At 40.3% G+C, this 17,160-nt stretch overlaps 2 protein-coding genes across 2 annotated transcripts in view; both read right to left on the bottom strand.

The window, feature by feature from the left end:
* Window positions 1-17,160, bottom strand: part of SLC11A1 (solute carrier family 11 member 1) — a 228,640-nt gene that overhangs the window by 79,729 nt on the left and 131,751 nt on the right. The window lies entirely within an intron of this gene.
* VIL1 (villin 1) overlaps window positions 1-17,160 on the bottom strand; it is a 29,420-nt gene that overhangs the window by 7,493 nt on the left and 4,767 nt on the right. Inside the window, exons 3-15 of the mRNA XM_087712836.1 lie at window positions 16,045-16,119; window positions 14,137-14,333; window positions 11,964-12,072; window positions 11,489-11,599; window positions 9,532-9,734; window positions 6,707-6,785; window positions 6,351-6,449; window positions 5,395-5,548; window positions 4,995-5,095; window positions 3,607-3,744; window positions 2,656-2,814; window positions 1,857-2,036; window positions 1,275-1,420 (exon numbers count right to left, since the gene is read on the bottom strand). Of these exons, the coding sequence (XP_087568962.1) occupies window positions 1,275-1,420; window positions 1,857-2,036; window positions 2,656-2,814; window positions 3,607-3,744; window positions 4,995-5,095; window positions 5,395-5,548; window positions 6,351-6,449; window positions 6,707-6,785; window positions 9,532-9,734; window positions 11,489-11,599; window positions 11,964-12,072; window positions 14,137-14,333; window positions 16,045-16,119 (1,751 nt within the window). The remainder of the gene's footprint in view (window positions 1-1,274; window positions 1,421-1,856; window positions 2,037-2,655; window positions 2,815-3,606; window positions 3,745-4,994; window positions 5,096-5,394; window positions 5,549-6,350; window positions 6,450-6,706; window positions 6,786-9,531; window positions 9,735-11,488; window positions 11,600-11,963; window positions 12,073-14,136; window positions 14,334-16,044; window positions 16,120-17,160) is intronic.

The raw sequence follows: 17,160 nt of genomic DNA, 5'->3' as shown, positions 1-17,160 counted from the left end.
GACTACAGCCCATAGGTCACTTCTTCACTGTTGTTCCCCTGCTTCCCTATTTGAATTCTGACAGAATTCAGTTTTGGTCGCCAGGATATAAAAAAGATGTGGAGACTCTAGAAAGAGTGCAGAGAAGAGCAACAAAGATGATTAGGGGACTGGAGACTAAAACATATGAAGAACGGCTGCAGGAACTGGGTATGTCTAGTTTAATGAAAAGAAGGACTAGGGGAGAAATGATAGCAGTGTTCCAATATCTCAGAGGTTGCCACAAAGAAGAGGGAGTCAAGCTATTTTCCAAAGCACCTGAAGGTAGAACAAGAAGCAATGGGTGGAAACCAATCAAGGAGAGAAGCAACTTAGAACTGAGGAGAAATTTCCTGACAATTAGAACAATAAATCAGTGGAACAGTTTGCCTCCAGAAGTTGTGAATGCCCCAACACTGGAAGTTTTTAAGTTGTTGAATAACCATTTGTCTGAAATGGCATAGGATTTCCTGTCTAGGCAAGGGGTTGGACTAGAAGACCTCCAAGGTCCCTTCCAACTCTGTTATTCTATTCTAGAATTGCCTGATATCAACAAGACATTAGCTAAAAACCCAACTGGGTCTCCAAAGCCCAAAACATGTCAATTGTTCAGCTGGCTTTAAAGGTGTTGTTTTTTAAACAGACTGTGTAGATGTAATCCCCAGAACTATGAGTGTTCTGCAGTTCTGACTGAAGATTAAACTTATGGCTGTTGTATCCAATTCTGGCTTTATCACTACGAAAGACTATGGCTTGGCTACGGGAGTTCAGAAACAGATGTGGTTAAACAGAAGTTTTAAGGCGGGGATAGGCTCAATGGTGGCCTTTTAGGTATAGAACTAAAACTCCCAGCATCCTATGGTTCCCATATGTTGGAAGAGTTGGGAATTGGGAATTGATAGACCAGAGTTTCAGACATCCCTGATGTAGCCTGAGCAAATAGCAGTAGCAATAGCACTTAGATTTACATACCACTCCATTCTATAGTGCATTTACAGCATTCTCTGGGCAGTTTACAACATCAGCACATTGCCTACAACAATCAAGGTTTTCATCTTACCGACCTCGCAAGGATGGAAGGCTGAGTGAATCTTGAGCTGGCCAGGATTGAACTTCTGGCAGTCTGCAGAGTTAGCCTGCAATACTGCATTCTAAACACTGAGCCACCACTGCAAATATTGTTTGCACAGCACTAGGGTAGATTGCTCCTCCCCCGCTTTATTGGTCACCTCTTCCAGATGCTTGGAAGATGTTACCTTTTGTTGTTGGCATACTGAGACTTTCCACCTAGTGCAACCCAGAACGCTGCAGGCTCCTGGCCTTCTGCTATCACAACTTTCTCTGTCCTGGAGATCAGGTCGGAAACACTCTTGGCCATCTCTCGCTCGTCCCCACTGCAGCCCTGTGGAAAGAACTAATGTGGTAAATTGTAAAAAATGATCAAGAGATGATCTGAACTGTGCTACTTTTTAAACCATACTTTGCCTCTTTCTCTCCAGCTTGAGATTTAGATGCCAGTTATGGTCCCCATCAGTGGTGGGTTGCCAATTTTTTTACTACTGGTTCGGGCGTGCTCTTGCATGTGCTCCCCCACTCGCAATGCTTCTGCGCTGTCGCTACTATTAGTTCGGCCAAACTGGGAGCAACCCACCTCTGGTCCCCATCCTCTTATTAGGAAACTATGGCCCTTAGGAATTACTACCCATCCACTTACTTAGTCCTTGGTTGACACATATCCTTGTTTATTAAATTCTACTTTCTTGCAGGCAATGCTAAAATTAGCGCTTCAGTGCTTATTTCTAATGCATGCGCTTCCCCCATCATGGTACATTACCTACCTTACCATACCAGAGGTAACAGCAACTCTGGGTTTTAAGAATGAAGACATCATTGGAATTGAGGGAGGAGGCCGTGGGAGACACCTCCAAAGCCTTGGTGTTGTATTCATTAATCCCATGAACTTGGAAAAGACGGGTGGGAGGTTCTGGTTCTGTATTATCAGATCGGGAAGTGCCACCCTGTGGAAGAATGGAAAAAAAAATGTTGACAATTAAGTTGAGTACTGTACCTTGTATTTATCAATATCCCAAGTTTCCCATGTTCATCTCTCATTTTCTTTCAGAACAGAAAATGTATTAAGGAGTAAAAAACCATCCCTTTGACAGAAATATGTTAGTAAATAAATTTGGCTCTGGAAATTGATGTCTGGAAACATCACTCCCTCCCTTCCTTCCTCCCTCCCTCCCTCCCTCCTTCCCTCCCACCCTCCTCCCTCCAAATTTAGTTAGAAGAACACAAAGTGCTTAATCCTTTACTTCTTATCATTTTTCCATACTTAACCTGTCCTTTCACTTATCCCACATGCCAGAAACTGCTACTAACCATAATGGTAGGCAAGTGTAAATAACTTCCCCAACAGAAAGACTGATAATAACATGGTTCAGAAGGAGACAATTGAGGTTAGAAAAATGCTTAGCGGGAAAAGGAAGATATGCCTCTGTCCCAATGCCATTGCTCAGGCAGAGCCTCTGGGATAACCCATTAGAGATCAACTGCACCACCTCTATGTTAGACCTTATTGGATGGGGGGAATGAAAGCAGGTAAATTATCTTGCAGTCTGCCCCTCCCCTACTTACCGCATACACTACCATGCGTCCTTTGAAAATGGCCATTAGATGAGCAGGTTCCTTGCCCATGGTGACTCGCACCTGCACAGGCTCACCATTATATGTTTGGTCCAGAGTGACAGCTTGGTAGGCAGAGGCAGTAATCTCATCCTTGGTGGCGTGACGGCCCTGGGAAGCGAAGAGAAAACTCACTGAACCCTTCCGGAGAACATTGCAGTTGTTCCTCCACTACAGTTCAAAGGATTTCTACTTAAGGAATCTTGGTAACTTTACCATTCTTGATGGCCTTGTACGTTTTATATCTGTATTTAGTGCAGAGATGCACAACTTTCTTTTGGTAAAAGGTCTCGTGGCTTTTGAGTGATGAGTGCCAGATCACAGGAAAAAAAATAACTTTAAATTAATGTACAGTTACCATTGTTCCCAATGTTGGTTCTCTTTCTTGTTAGAAATTACAGTTTCAACTTTCTAAGATGAATATGTGATGCTAAGAGCTTAGTTCCAGCACAGTTCCAAGGCAGCACATTTCTGATGAACCTCAGGATTCATGTTGACTAGAATTTTCAAATAATTCCTGGACTACATTTATGCCTTGTGACCAAGCTCATCTTTGGTTAGGATTCTTTTTAAATACTTTACTAATTTTAAGGGAATAACATCAAATACTTAGAACTAAGGAAAAATTTCCTGACAGGGAGATCAATTTATCAGTGGAACGACTTGCCTCCAGAAGTTGTAGGTGCTCCATCCCTGGAGATTCTCAAGAAAAGATTGGATAATCATTTGTTTGGAATGGTATAAAGTCTTAAGCAGAGGGTTGGACTAGAAGGCCTCTGAGGTCCCTTCCAGCTCTATGATTCTATTTCTAAAGGATTTCTTGAGTGACATTTGATTCTCAATCTATATCCTCTCTACCTATGCTGCATTTTCATTCTGTCTGTCCTTTCTTTGCATGCTTACCTGCCAAATGTAAATGATGTAGTGTATCTTGTTATAAACTAAATATTTGTAGAGGATAAGGTAGCAGTCACCACTGTAGAAATGCCCGAAGTTGCGACCCTCTACTGGTGCTAGTTCTAAGTTCTCAATTCTCCAAACCTGTCAAGGAAAGTACAACATTAGAGCAAGATGCCTATTATGTAAGAAAATAGAATCCTTTGTATAATCAATTACCATATTTTTCGGAGTATAAGACACACTTCCCCCCCCCAAAAGAGCATGGAAATGTTGGTGCATCCTATATACCAAATACAGATATTTTTGGCCTTCCGAAGCCCCACCCCGCTTCCCATTTTTATGAAAAACGGGCCATTTTTCATCAAAACGGGGATGTTTTTTCCCTTCCCCCACTGCCCCAGAAGCATCCTGCAGGCCTCAGCAGGGGTGGAGGGCGTTTTTGCCTTACCCCAGTCTTGCTGAAGCCTGCAGAATGCTCCTGGGAGCTGAGGAAAGACAAAAACTTTTTTTTCTTACTTACCTCTTTGAAATCTTGGTGTGTCTTATGCACTGGTGCATCTTATAGTCCAAAAAATATGGTATGTGGGCAAAGTTAACATGAAGGATCCCCGTGACTGGAAACAGAAGGTTTCGTGTCTCCCCACTCAACTATAAAAATCACATCCTTCACACTATGGAAAGTTAATCAAATTTTGGAAATTGGGATATAGGACAGTGTTGTGTGCAATTAATGATTTGCTGTGCTTATTTTTTTAAAGGGCAATAAATTAATTATTGGTGCAAAATAGAAGAATCTCCACTTTAATTCAAAACAAAATACCTGTCTACAAACTCAAATTTAACAATTGTGGCTACAGTGATATGCTTCAATATGGATGTTTTTGCTTAAAGTTTCAGACAAAAACAGCTGAGTAAAATTTCTACTGTCATGAATATTGGGAAATAAGCAACTGCTGTACCATAGTTGAAGGCTGCCATAAGATTAGGAAAAATAATCCTGAAACATATGCAAATTGAATAAATGAACTTTGAATTGAACCAATGGCTTCCTTACTGCAGAAGCTTGATAATCTTCCACACAAGTGTAGAAGTTCGTTATTTAGCTAAAATCTTTCATTTCTATATTTTTATCAAATGGTCTTCAAGGAATATAACAGATGCTAGTACAAATAAATCTTGCTGATGAAATTGGAACATAGCAAGATTCATTATTTCCAATAAATCAATTGGTCCATGGGCTGATACTAATTTTAGACTATCAAGTGGTGTGCTTTCCTCTCCTTACTGGATGAGTCTTTGTACCTACATGGCATAAATGTTGCCACTCCTCAACTAGTGGAATCACTGATACAGGTACTATATTATTTTAGGAAAACAAACATATTCCTTACCTGTGTCTCTCCAGAACCATCATCAACCATCTTGTGCTGGGCAGCCAGATCTGGCCTGGCATGCAAACTATTGGCATCAAACTTCACCTGCTCCACCTTGGCTGTTGTAAGGAAAATAGAGAAGGTTAACAGGTAGATAGGCTTGAAATGATCAGCTCTTTTGTGCAAGCCCAGATTGTTACATGAAGAGTAGATAGCAACAAGATGGAACAGGTTTTGATTATGTGGATGGAATATGTGAGAAGGTATTTAATATACAGTAAGTCTTCTACTGTTTGTCACCCTCTAGCGATTATACTATTATTCCGAATGCTACAATATAATCATGCTGACAAAGAACCTGTAGTAAAGAAGGGTTGAATTCATACTTGACACAAGCTGCCTCTGCTCTAGTGTTTACCTATTTTTCCAATTGTATGAGTTTTGCCAATGCCAGTGGTTTGATTGTGAACTGTCCATTTCTGAAACAGCTGCCTGAAAACAGCCGATTCAGCGCCATCATTTTCAGTCTCCACACTAGTGGTAGGTGAGTAGTTTTTTGCTTTGATGAAACCCTGAAATGGAAAATATGAATATTCACAATAAGAATCATACTCTTCTTTTCCATAGGCAGCAAACAGTTTCATTCAAGAGAACTTATTGGTTTCCTGTAAATTATCTAAAATAGGAACGTATTTAAAAAGAATTGTTTTCAGTAAAGCATTTATTTAGAATTATTTGATGAATTATAATTCAGGTATCATGCCACAAGAAATTCAAATAATCCTTGGATCATTTTCTTTTTAAAAATGCAACTATTTAAATATTTATGGTTTTTTTTTGCTCATTTAGTGGAGAAAAGAACTCAAGATTATCTTTTATCTAAACATAATTTTTCTTCCTCATATAGTGGTATTTCTCTTTGTGTCATAAACTGTCTCCAATTAATTCTAGTAAGCATTAGTAGTAGTTCTTCACTTAACATTTCATAGACAGACATTTCATATTCTTTGAGGAATCTGCATTAATATTTCCTGGAATTTGCTGCCCAAACCAAGAATATTCTTGTAAAAATTCCTACTATTAGGAATAGAGGAAGTTTTCGTTGCATGTTATATACTTTCTTGTTTTGTTTTATTGATATCTACCCAATCCTATGAAATGAAAAAGGACACAAAGAATAAAGACAGGTTGTAATAGCAATACTTTGGTTCAAAATCATATGGATGATGATGAGTCAGTAGAACTGCAGTCCCTTTAAAAGTTAGGAGAAAAAATATGGAAACACTTTCCTAGTATGGCCACGATTCCTGAAACTTTTCTGTTATGGTCCCAGCTGTGCCTCCATCCCAAAGACATTTGTCCATCTTCACTCACCAAGGCCCTTGACAGGGCCTGCTGCCTCTCTTCCTTGCTGGAGTGTTTGCCCTTCCACACGAATATCTTCATACCACCTTGGTCCAAGATATAGCAATCCTAACAAGAGAAAAAGCAGGTTCCCATTTTATGGTTGTTCTATTAGGAGTCTACTCTGTGAACAGAACACCTTTTTTTCCTGTCAGTTATTATTGTCAAATTCTCTCTTAAAGAAAGTGCACCCTCTTTTGCTTCTCAGTTTGAGATTGAAGTGGCAGTAGAAGGTGTCCGTTTATGAGAGTTGAGCACTGAGGTATTTCATTACTTCTTTCCTCCACCAAGAAACATGCAAGCTCAGTTTCAAAGAAGTCCCTTACCTCATGCTTCAGGAGGTCTTGGGTAAGAGGCTGGATAGCAACTTCCTGCACAAGTAGATTCCCTTCTACATCAGAGACACTTGAAAGAGAACAAAGTGTTGTTATAGAACAAATATTACAACAGGGGACCTCAATCCCCGGGTTGCAGCCCACTACTAGGCCGTGTGCCATTCAGAACTTGGCCGTGGAAGCAGTCTATGAGTGTCGGTGCACGCCAGGGGTGGGATTCTACCGGTTCGGCCCTGTTCAGGCAAACTGGTAGCTCCGAAATTCAGGTGAGAGCGAACCAGTTCGCTCTGACCTTTAGGTGGGCCTGCCACTGGCCCCTGGGCTATACCCACATATATTTCCTTGTTTTCTAGCCCAGCTGATAGGCACAGCAGAGTGGATTGCCGCACCTCAGCTGTTTTCCTGTGAACTGTGCACACATATGTAGCTTGCGTCAGGTGTGTCAGGCGTGCGCACACTCAGCAAACCGGTTGTTAAACTGGTAGCAGTGGTGGGTTCTGGATCCTGTTGCAACCGGTACGGTGCAACAGGGCCTGGTGGCCATCACATGAACACATGCAGTGCACATGCACACACGCAGCACGCACATGCATCCTTACCTCCTGTGATGCTCTGCGATGCCTCCGCAATGCTCCAGCTGCTCGGCGGAGTGTCAGGCAGGTGCTGTATGCTCCGTGCACGGAAGCACCGAAGAGCTCAAATACAAGTAAGGACAGTGGGCGGGCGGGCGGGCTCTCTGGAGCACTGGAACAGAACGGTGCCCCGTGCTCCCGGCAGGCACCGGTACACCCATACTAGGGCGTACTGCCTGCAACCCACCACTGGTGCACCAGTACATCCCCGCTTAAGAGAGCAGCGGGTAAGTGGGTGTGCGTTCCATTTGTGTACACACGTATGCACAAGCGGAGCAATACAGGCATGGGTGCACCTGCCAGCCACTCACGTGAAACCATCCCCTCTCCCTTCCTGTGCCATTCCACAGAGCCAACATAAGATCTCCACAACAAAGAAATTAAGATTGGGCTAATATGTAGCATTATGGAGCCTTATTTTTTTAAAAAAATCTCACAGCTAGATTTACAAAGTTTCAGAGTGTGGAAATAACATAAATGACCCTCATTAGATTTTTTTTCTTCTTCAGATACATGAACCATGAGTTCTGTCCCACGTACAAAAAAATCTGACTTTTATATTACTTTTAAGCTTTCGTGTGATTATTTAGAAGAATAAATGCAAAGGACAGGGAAAAGAGGAAGACTCTTTTTTATGCTTTTGTTTTGTTTTATTGTCACAATTGCAAGGAAATCTTCCCAAATATAGGTGGTCCTTGACTTATAACAGTTCATTTAGTGACCATCCAAAGTTACAACAGGACTGATGACCATTTTTCACAGTGATGACTTTTCCAGCACCCCCATGATCATGTGATCAAAATTCAGATGCTTGGCAACTGACTCATATTTATGACCGTTGCTGTGTCCCAAGGTCATGTGATCACCTTTTGCCACCTTCTGACAGTCAAAGTCAATGGGGAAGCCAGATTTACTTAACAACCAGCTTACTAATATCAACTGCAGTGATTCACTTAACAACTGAAGCAAGGATTGTCATAAAATGGGGCAAAATTCACTTAACAAATGTTTCACTTAACATAGTTTTTTTGGCTCAATTGTGGTTGTAAGTCAAGGACTATCTGTATATGCAGTGTGTTTCCCAAAACACTGGTAGGCCAGGAAACCTCTGTAAGGCCTCTTTCCTGTGCCCATGGCCTTAATATTCCCTCCAAGCATCTAAGGATCATTGTTTCTATTGTAGCCTTTCTCAAACTCTTTTCTTTCACGACCAGTTGTTGATGGGGGCTGGAGACTGATGCATTTGGAGGGTTGTTGTAGGCAGTGAAAGGTTGTTAGATGGTTTCCACCATTATTAAACCACCAACTACCAACATGGGTAGTTTTTATGAACTGAAGTTAAAAAACATTTGGCAACACTAGTATTGTTAAATAACAAAGGTGGAATCTTAGGTACTTAGAGTAACTATCCTGAAATCACTTGAAGTTCTATGGTTGTATGTGGAGATGAATCAGGATTGCCCACCCCAGGATTGCCCAATCCTCTCCTTGTGGCCTCCAGTCTTCTCTCTAATTACACTTGCCCATAACCAGCAGTGTGGCCTTTCATCACTTGGAGGTGGGAACATAAAGCATTTATTAAATAGCATTTTATTCCTGTAAATATCCTCTAATATTTGGTAGAGGTGCAAGAGAACAAAATAGTGGGTTCACCCACATGTATCATATGACATATTTGTATTATTGTCACGCTTACCATGTTTCTGCCCTCATCTTTCCAAACCCATTAAGTACAGCCCCTATTCAGTAGAGAGTTATCTAGCTAATGCAATGTCACTGCAGAATAAGGGTAAAAATGCTTTACAGGGAATCTTTGTTTTTTGAATAGTGAAGAAATTATCATTCTCATTTGCCCCTAAAGATTTGTCCTTCTTTCCTGCAACTATAACAATAGCACTGAGACTTATATACTGCTTCACAGTGCTTTACAGCCCTAAGTGGTTTACAGAGTTAGCATATTGCCCCCAACAATCTTGAGTCCTCATTTTACCCACCTTGGAAGGATGGAAGGCTGGGTCAACCTTGAGCCTGGTGAGATTCGATCTGCCAAACTGCTGGCAGATGGTGATCAGCAGAACTAGCCTGCAGTACTGCACTCTAACCCTGCACCACCATGGCTCTTATTGTCCATGCAACATCTTTTTCTACCTCAGGCTCCCAGCACAGCATGCCAGTAATACTCACTGGTAGAGCTTCAGAGAGGATTTCAGTTTCTGGTCCACTACTTCATCTGAAATGGCCGGTTGGATGTTCCTCTTCTCTCCGAGCATATAGAACATGATTTTCATGAGTGCAGGAGATGCATCTTCATTTTCACCATCCACTATAGCCACCTGTGCTCGGCCACCACGCTCTCTGTCACGAATGTCCTTGGCTAGATTCATGCCCTATGAAAAAGGTCACCACCCCAAGCTAACGTCAGAAGTTGCAAGAGAAAATCAAAATAATGCTGAACTAATAAAGAGATTCAGAAATAAGACTGGGTATTAGGTTGTGGCTCCTAAGACTGGGTATTAGGTTGTGGCTACATGCTTGTGTAACACACACGCACACACACACAGACTAAGAATTGGGCAACTTCAAATAATTCATAGAGATCTCTGGATTTTGAAGCAATCATACAGCAGATTCCTTGACTTTTGATTTCATTCCTGCTACAGGAAGAAAGTGAGTATGATATTTTTTCATGCAACAGAATTTGGACAAGAGCAAAATTTTCTGAAGGAAGTGAATTATGAGAATGTTGTTCAAAGTGAAGACATTCTTGAATTGTTCATGTAGAAATAAGCAAGAAGCTAGTTAACATATGGAAGACAAGGAAAGCATCAGCTTTAAAATGACTAGATTGTGTCACTGCATTTCACTAAAATTTTAATTTGGTTAAGCTATATTACTGAACACATAGCATGTACTGTATATACTAAAAGTATTCTTCATACTCTCTGCTCTTTGTGGTATTGATTCAAAAATGCAAAAGGCATGTCCTGAAAAATCTTTGGTCCCGAATATGATGAGGGGGAGGGGAGATAAGTTGCTAAGGGGGAAATTTCCAAAGATGAACTGTTTGCAATATTTCAGCAATCTCTATTTCTTTTCTCTCTTTTTGCAAATTCACATAAGAATTAAAAGACATTTCAATATCTTGTGGTTAAGAATACCTATCAGAGGAATAGAATGGACAAAAATAGTTTTTTGAATGCATTGAATTTATGAGTGGATGTTGAACTACTATTCCTGAGTTGCTGTTTGCTTCCAAAGTGAAGTATTTCTCAAGATGATTCAATAAATATTCCATGGCATCCTTTTTTTAAAAACAAACAAACGGTTTTTCTAATCCCATTGTTCTGTTTCCTTTTTTTTTTTTCTTTAAGTGGTTTATATGATCACCCATCTCAACACAGAGAATATCGGTGGCTAACAATGCATAAACATATTCCAACAAACCAACAAAAAAACCCCAATATAACCAAATATCAAAAAAATATTCTCCTACTGAAACAAAACACAGATGATACACTGGTAGTGGCTACATTTGCTCCCAATTTTATTTCTAACGTGTATGTTCTGTTAGCATTTATGGCAGTGATGGCGAACCTTTTAGACACTGACTGCCCAAACTGTGTGCCCATGCCCAAACTGAAAGGTGTGCTTGCGCGCATGTGAATGCATGTAGGCTTGAATGTGTGCCTGCAGGTGCAGACATGTGCACATGTGCACATGTGCAAACATGCATGCGCATGCGTGGACATGCTCACGCGTACATGGACTTGCATGCATGTGCAGCAGAGACCCAAAGACCAGCTGGCTGGAGGGGAGCGGTGCATCACTGGCAGCATGGCAAAAGGTAAGATATTTTCCTTTCGTGAATTTCTGTTTCGCCGTTTGCAGGAAAACAGAAGCTCACGGAAGAAACGCCACGGAGATCTGACCTGGGGTGATGGCACATGTGCCAGCAGAGAGGGCTCTGTGTGCCACCTCTGGCACGCGTGTCATAGGTTTGCCATCACAGCTATATGAGATCTTGTTTTTAGATTTCAGGTATCAAATTTCCTTATACCCATCATTGCGCAAAGCTCAAAATCAAAACGCCTCTTTCCTGACTCTCGACCCAGCTTCCTGCATTTCCACCTGCCCTACCCACCTTCAGTCGTTCCAAGCGGTTGCTTTCAGGCCCATTCCACTGGATGATGAGCTTCCCCAAGTCCAACAGGAAGACATCTCCCAAATTGAAGCTGTTCCAGTTCATCTCCACCTATTCAAGACAAGCAGCAGAGATGAGAGACGACTAAAAGTAAAAGAAGCCCAGCTGGATTCTTAGGGAAGGATGTTCTGGGGTGGGAAGGAGGAGAAGCCTTTACCAAGGACAGAAGCACAACGTTTGCAAAAGTAGTGATCGCATGGCTTTTATCATGAGGATAAAAGTGCTAGTACATCTAAAAAAAGTAAACATTTCATAGAAGATTTGTATCATGCCAGTGTACAATGATGAGTATGATTTTAGCACCTTTATAAATGGTAAAGGCGTCAAAAGAACCAGGTATATTAACCCAGGATCTTTCATTAATAGCTCATCTACTAGTCCTTACCATCCCCTTCCCCATTGAGCTCTGACCTACCTCTCCAGCCACCACATTTTTCTTCCCCTTGACATGCAGTAGCCGTTGCACATTGTACGTGTTGGTTTCCACATGTTTCATGCCCGAGGCCACACCACCCTTCTTATAGCTGCAGAAGAAATACAGGGTTCATATTGTGGGCTGCAAAAGACCACCTCCACCATGATAATGAGTTCAGTCCTCCACAAAAGGAGGAAAAATCTTTCTCCAGTTGTCGTATGTACAATAACCAGATATTTTTTTTACTCTCTAATTCCCTTCATGTTTTCCTTGCTTTCTATTTCTATCTTCAGACCATTCAGGCAGTCAGCTTTTTTTCTAAAGCTGCTTCTTGTCATAAGCATCACACTAAGTCGTAAAATCGCATGCTCATTTTTGTGTGAGCCTAGCCATTCTGAATGGAAACTGTGATGTGTTGCTGAGCATGTTGTGTGAACCCAAGTATAGCCTATCCAACAAAAAGTGGCTAAGCATGTTGGATTTGGACCATATATGAACTAAATCCTAATAATTGTAAATCCACAAATATTCATACTTGTGTTTCCCCCAAAATAAGACCATGTCTTATAATTTTTTGCCACCAAAATGCACCAGGTCTTATTTTTGAGGGGGGAGATTTTGTCCAGTGGCTCACCTCACTTGCATGAGTTGCCAGCTGCCTTCTTTTCACTGTCAGAGGCCTTCAGGAACTTCTTCGGCTTCAGATAGTTGCAGCCAGGCCTTGGGCCCATTTGTTCTGCTGCAGCCAGCAAGGCTTTCCTGAAGGCTTCTGTAGCCGATAACAGAGCTCTGGATCCATCCTCTGGAGCTCTGTTATCGGCTACAGAGGCCTTCAGGAAAGCCTTGCCGGCTGCAGCAGAAGAAATGGACCCAGTATGCGAGGCCTGGCTGCCACTATCTGAAAGTAAATAGTAGGGCAGCTCCACCTCCCCCATCCTTACCCTAGCTTAATTTTTACTTGTGCACCCTGGAGTGGGTGGGGTCTTAATTAGGGCTTATTTTGTGTGTGGGGGGTTAGGGCTTATATTGGGTGTACATGTAAAAATCAAGCTAGAACTTACTTTCTGAGTAGGTCATATTTTTGGGAAAACACAGGTATATTAAGTTCTACATAAAACATTCAGCTTCTGTGCAATACTGTCAATTGACATGAGCTCTGGTGGCACAGTCATTAGAATGCAATATTGCAGGCTACTTCTGCTGACTGCCAGTTGCCTGCAATTTGGCAGTTCGAATCTCACCAGGCTCAAGGTTGACTCAACCCTCCATCCTTCCAAAGTGGGTAAAATGAGGACCCAGATTGTTGGGGGCAATACACTGACTCTGTAACTGCTTAGAGAGGGCTGTGAAGCACTCTGAAGCGGTGTGTAAATCTAAATGCTATTGCTATTACTGTACTACTTTCTTCATACAGAATTCAAATAATTCTGTATAATACGTAATACACTGACTCATCTGAAAGATGAATGCATTTTTTCCATATCTCATTGTAGCAGTGGTGATACCTTTATTCTACTTCTGTTAAAATGCCCTGTGGCTTGTTCCAAAGATTATGACTGTCAGCTTGCTTTAAACAAGCAATTGAATTTATTTAGGAAATTGATCAGAGAAAATCTTGCTATAATTTTATTTCGTGTTTTATTTTTGATTATTTTAATAAAATAAAATATTAATTTATTAATATTTTATTATTTATTTTATAACAAATAGTTATAAACAAAAGATAAGGAAAGAGAATCAGGAGTGGCTAACTCTTGATTCTCTTTCCTTATCTTTTGTTTATAACTATTTATTTTGGAAAACCTTTTTAATATATTGGATGACCACTCCAAGCACATAACAAAATTGACTTGACTTCACGATCCCACTACTAAACCAACTCTAAGTTTCACCCTACAACCCTGGTAACTCTACCCATCCAAATTAGTTCTGTTTTGTTTTGTTTTGTTTTCCTTAATTTCAAATATTGGAGACCAAAATTGCATATAGAAAACACATGAAAAACAGACATGTATTTTTAAATCCACACCAGAGCTACTTTGGGCAATTGTTGCTAGTCAAGATGATCAACCTGTTGATCTGTTCAGCATGGACAGCTCTACTCTTGGATGAAGAAAAAGAAACCGGAATTATGCAGACTGGTCCCAAAAGGATGGCAGAGAGCCTTACGTACACAAGGCCTTGCTTGAAGTGACTCCGAAATGTGTCACTCTCATAACTTTGAATCTCACGGTACTGTACAGCAACTCCACCCAGGTGCTCATCCATTTGTGTTGTGTAGATGGCAGCTGCACCTTGTTCATCCTGAGATGATGAACTGCCCAGCCAGAAATGGATGTCATAGGTGAATGTATTCTGAATCTTGTGTGTCTGGATTAGTAAAGAAGAATATTAGCTAATATCAAATCAAGTATGTTCATTTCAAAATGCTGAACTCAGTTCTGTAACCAACACAGAATAATCACCTGTGATTAATAATCATGATTATTAAGGAAGCTTGCTTACTATTATGAATAGCAACTCACTGTTGCATTTCACTTATATTTCTCTGGTTGTTATACAAAAATCCCCAACCCCTGACCCTATGTAAAGACAATGGGTAAAGTAAATAATTTGCTTTCAATTAAAAATATAGTACAATAAATAATGAAGTAGATCAGTTATCTTGTTTTAATGCTCAGCTGTCTTGGTAAGCTTGTAACATTTAAGCATATGCAAAGGAATAAGGTATTGCAGGATTTGGGCTTTGAGCTAACTCAATTTTTTCTATGCCTCTACCCATTTCTTATACTAATATCCACATTTTGGGTCATTATGACAATAATCCAGAATATATACAATGCAAAGAGATGTACTGTATATGTTCACATTTCACAAACAATAAAAAGGTGGAAATGAATAGAATATGAGAAATAAATTTTGAGTGTCCATTCTAGTTTTTGGTCAAATATAGTTTTCAGTACAGTTTCCAATAAGCAAAAAGTAGAAGAGCTAACATTTAAAGAACATGTAATAGCTTTTGAAATAAATGAGAGCTACCGAAGTTTTTATTTATCACTTGACTTTAGACTGTTCAAAGTATTGGCTCTTTTTGTACAAATACTTATAGTAGATTAAATGAAGTCATTGGAACATTCTGTAGTCAATTCCAATTAAATTTAGCTCTAATCAATTATCTTGTAGTGATTCAAAAATAATCTTTTTAGATAAGGCAGAGACAAATTATTATTCCTAGTTTCAGTAAGAGTGGTATTTAACCACACCTGAAAACTAATGGCAGAGATGAGCTTTGAACTGGGCGTTTGATTAATTACAGTCTTCTCTGCAAAACCTCCTGCATCAGCTTTCAACAGTTTTTCACCTATGTGCAGATTTTAAGTGAGATTATATACTCATACATTTTGCATTATATACTACAACTACATAATATATAACACAGGTGCTATATATATGTGGCGGGCAAGCGCACATGTGCACACAGCTCTATTTACCACATGCAAATGGAGTGTGTGCACATGCTCGCACAGCACTTGTGCAAAGGACATGTGTGCGCATGCATGCCCATTTCACGGTCCTGTTCCGAATGGCTCAAGGCTCTGTAGTGGCCTGCAGCCCAAGGGTTGGGGGATCCCTGACATATAAAATCAATATAATGAGCCATCATGGCAAGTTTTGACAAAAATAGTAATAATAGAACCAAAATATATTTTTTGACCTAAAGAAATGATCAAAAGATGGAACCTAAATAGGTGTAGTTTTGAAAACTACCTGCCATTTAATGAGAGTTATGCATAAGGCTATCTGGCAGATAGCCCAGTGTTAATTTATAACCAGTAATAAGAATATGTAACGTTCCTCCTGTTCTAATTCCGCACTATCAGTAGTACAGGATTAGTTGAACTTCCCGTGTGAAAAAGCAAGCTTTGCATATGTGTGTCAAACGTTTTTAGATTTGTTCCTAGTCATGCACAAGCTTCCATGTAAGCCACCTTCATCACTCTAAGCTTATTATGTCCCAGCATTCAGCCCCCACAGTTCATGGGCTATGAAACACCCCTCTCCTTTTCTCAGCTCTTTTTACCGCAAGCACAATATAGGCATCCCCTTCATAGAAGTTCCCGTAGGTCTTGGGTGGTATGGGCACCATCTCCATGTTCTGGAAGGAAAAGGGGAAAAGAATCAGGAGACTTTTTAAAAAAAAAAAAGATTTCTCATACACAGTTTACTCCTCGACTTACAACACAGTTAAGTCCAATTTCCATTGCTAAGCAAGGCAATTGTTAAGTGAGTTTTGTTCCATTTTTATACATTTTTTTGCTACAGCTGTTCAGTTAATCACTGCAATTGTTCATGAATCATGTAGTCATTAAGTGAATCTGGATTCCCCCATGGACTTTGCTTGCCGGAAGCCGGATGGGAAAGTTACAAATGGTGATCACATGACCCTGGGACCATGTAACTGTGATAAATACATGCCAGTTGCCAAGTGCCCAAAATGTGATCATGTAACCATGGCAATGGTCATAAATGTGAAAACTGGTAATATAAGTCACTTTTTTTCAGTGCTGTTGTAACTTTGAAAGGGCACTAAAGGACTGGTTGTAAGTATATTCTCTCTACTGTTCTGCTTGTCCTTCCAGCAAGTTTCTTCGGCTTTTAAAATATATTTTTTCTGTCCATGAAGATTCTCAGTCATCTAGGTCACAGTTGTCCCAAAGGTGCTTTTCAAAAGATAACTGGACTTTCTTGGGTATTTTTTCCCCCTTCTCATCCAAGAAGCTGAAGAACTGAAGAAGCTTGTTGGATGAGAAGCAAAACATCTTCTAGAGAGAAAAAATACCCAAGAAAGTTTAATTGCCTTTTGAAAAGCACTTTTGGAACAACTTTTTCTGCCCTTCACTTGAGTCCTATATATTCATCCATATTGCAGCCGGATAATGTTCAGAAATACCCTCCTTCTCCTTCAGAGAATTCCCCTAATTTTTGTACAGGATCTCTTGAAACTCCTGATTTTTCTTAATAGGGAGAGTGATACAGAATAACATTCTCGGACATTCTGATTTATTTATGCCATTTCATATTACCTGAGTTTTAGACGGCTCTAAGCCATTTATACTTCAACAATGTACTTCAACAATGCACATCATTAAAACCAGTTATCCAAACAACACAATGGTCATCATTGTGTAAAATAACA

Source organism: Thamnophis sirtalis, unplaced genomic scaffold (genome assembly GCF_051295495.1).
Source record: "Thamnophis sirtalis isolate CommonGarterSnake01/CBP01778 unplaced genomic scaffold, rThaSir2_p1.2 scaffold_1, whole genome shotgun sequence".
In the NCBI taxonomy this organism is placed as follows: domain Eukaryota; kingdom Metazoa; phylum Chordata; class Lepidosauria; order Squamata; family Natricidae; genus Thamnophis; species Thamnophis sirtalis.
Note: the sequence above shows the minus strand (reverse complement) of the source record. Positions and strands in the feature narration are given on the sequence as shown.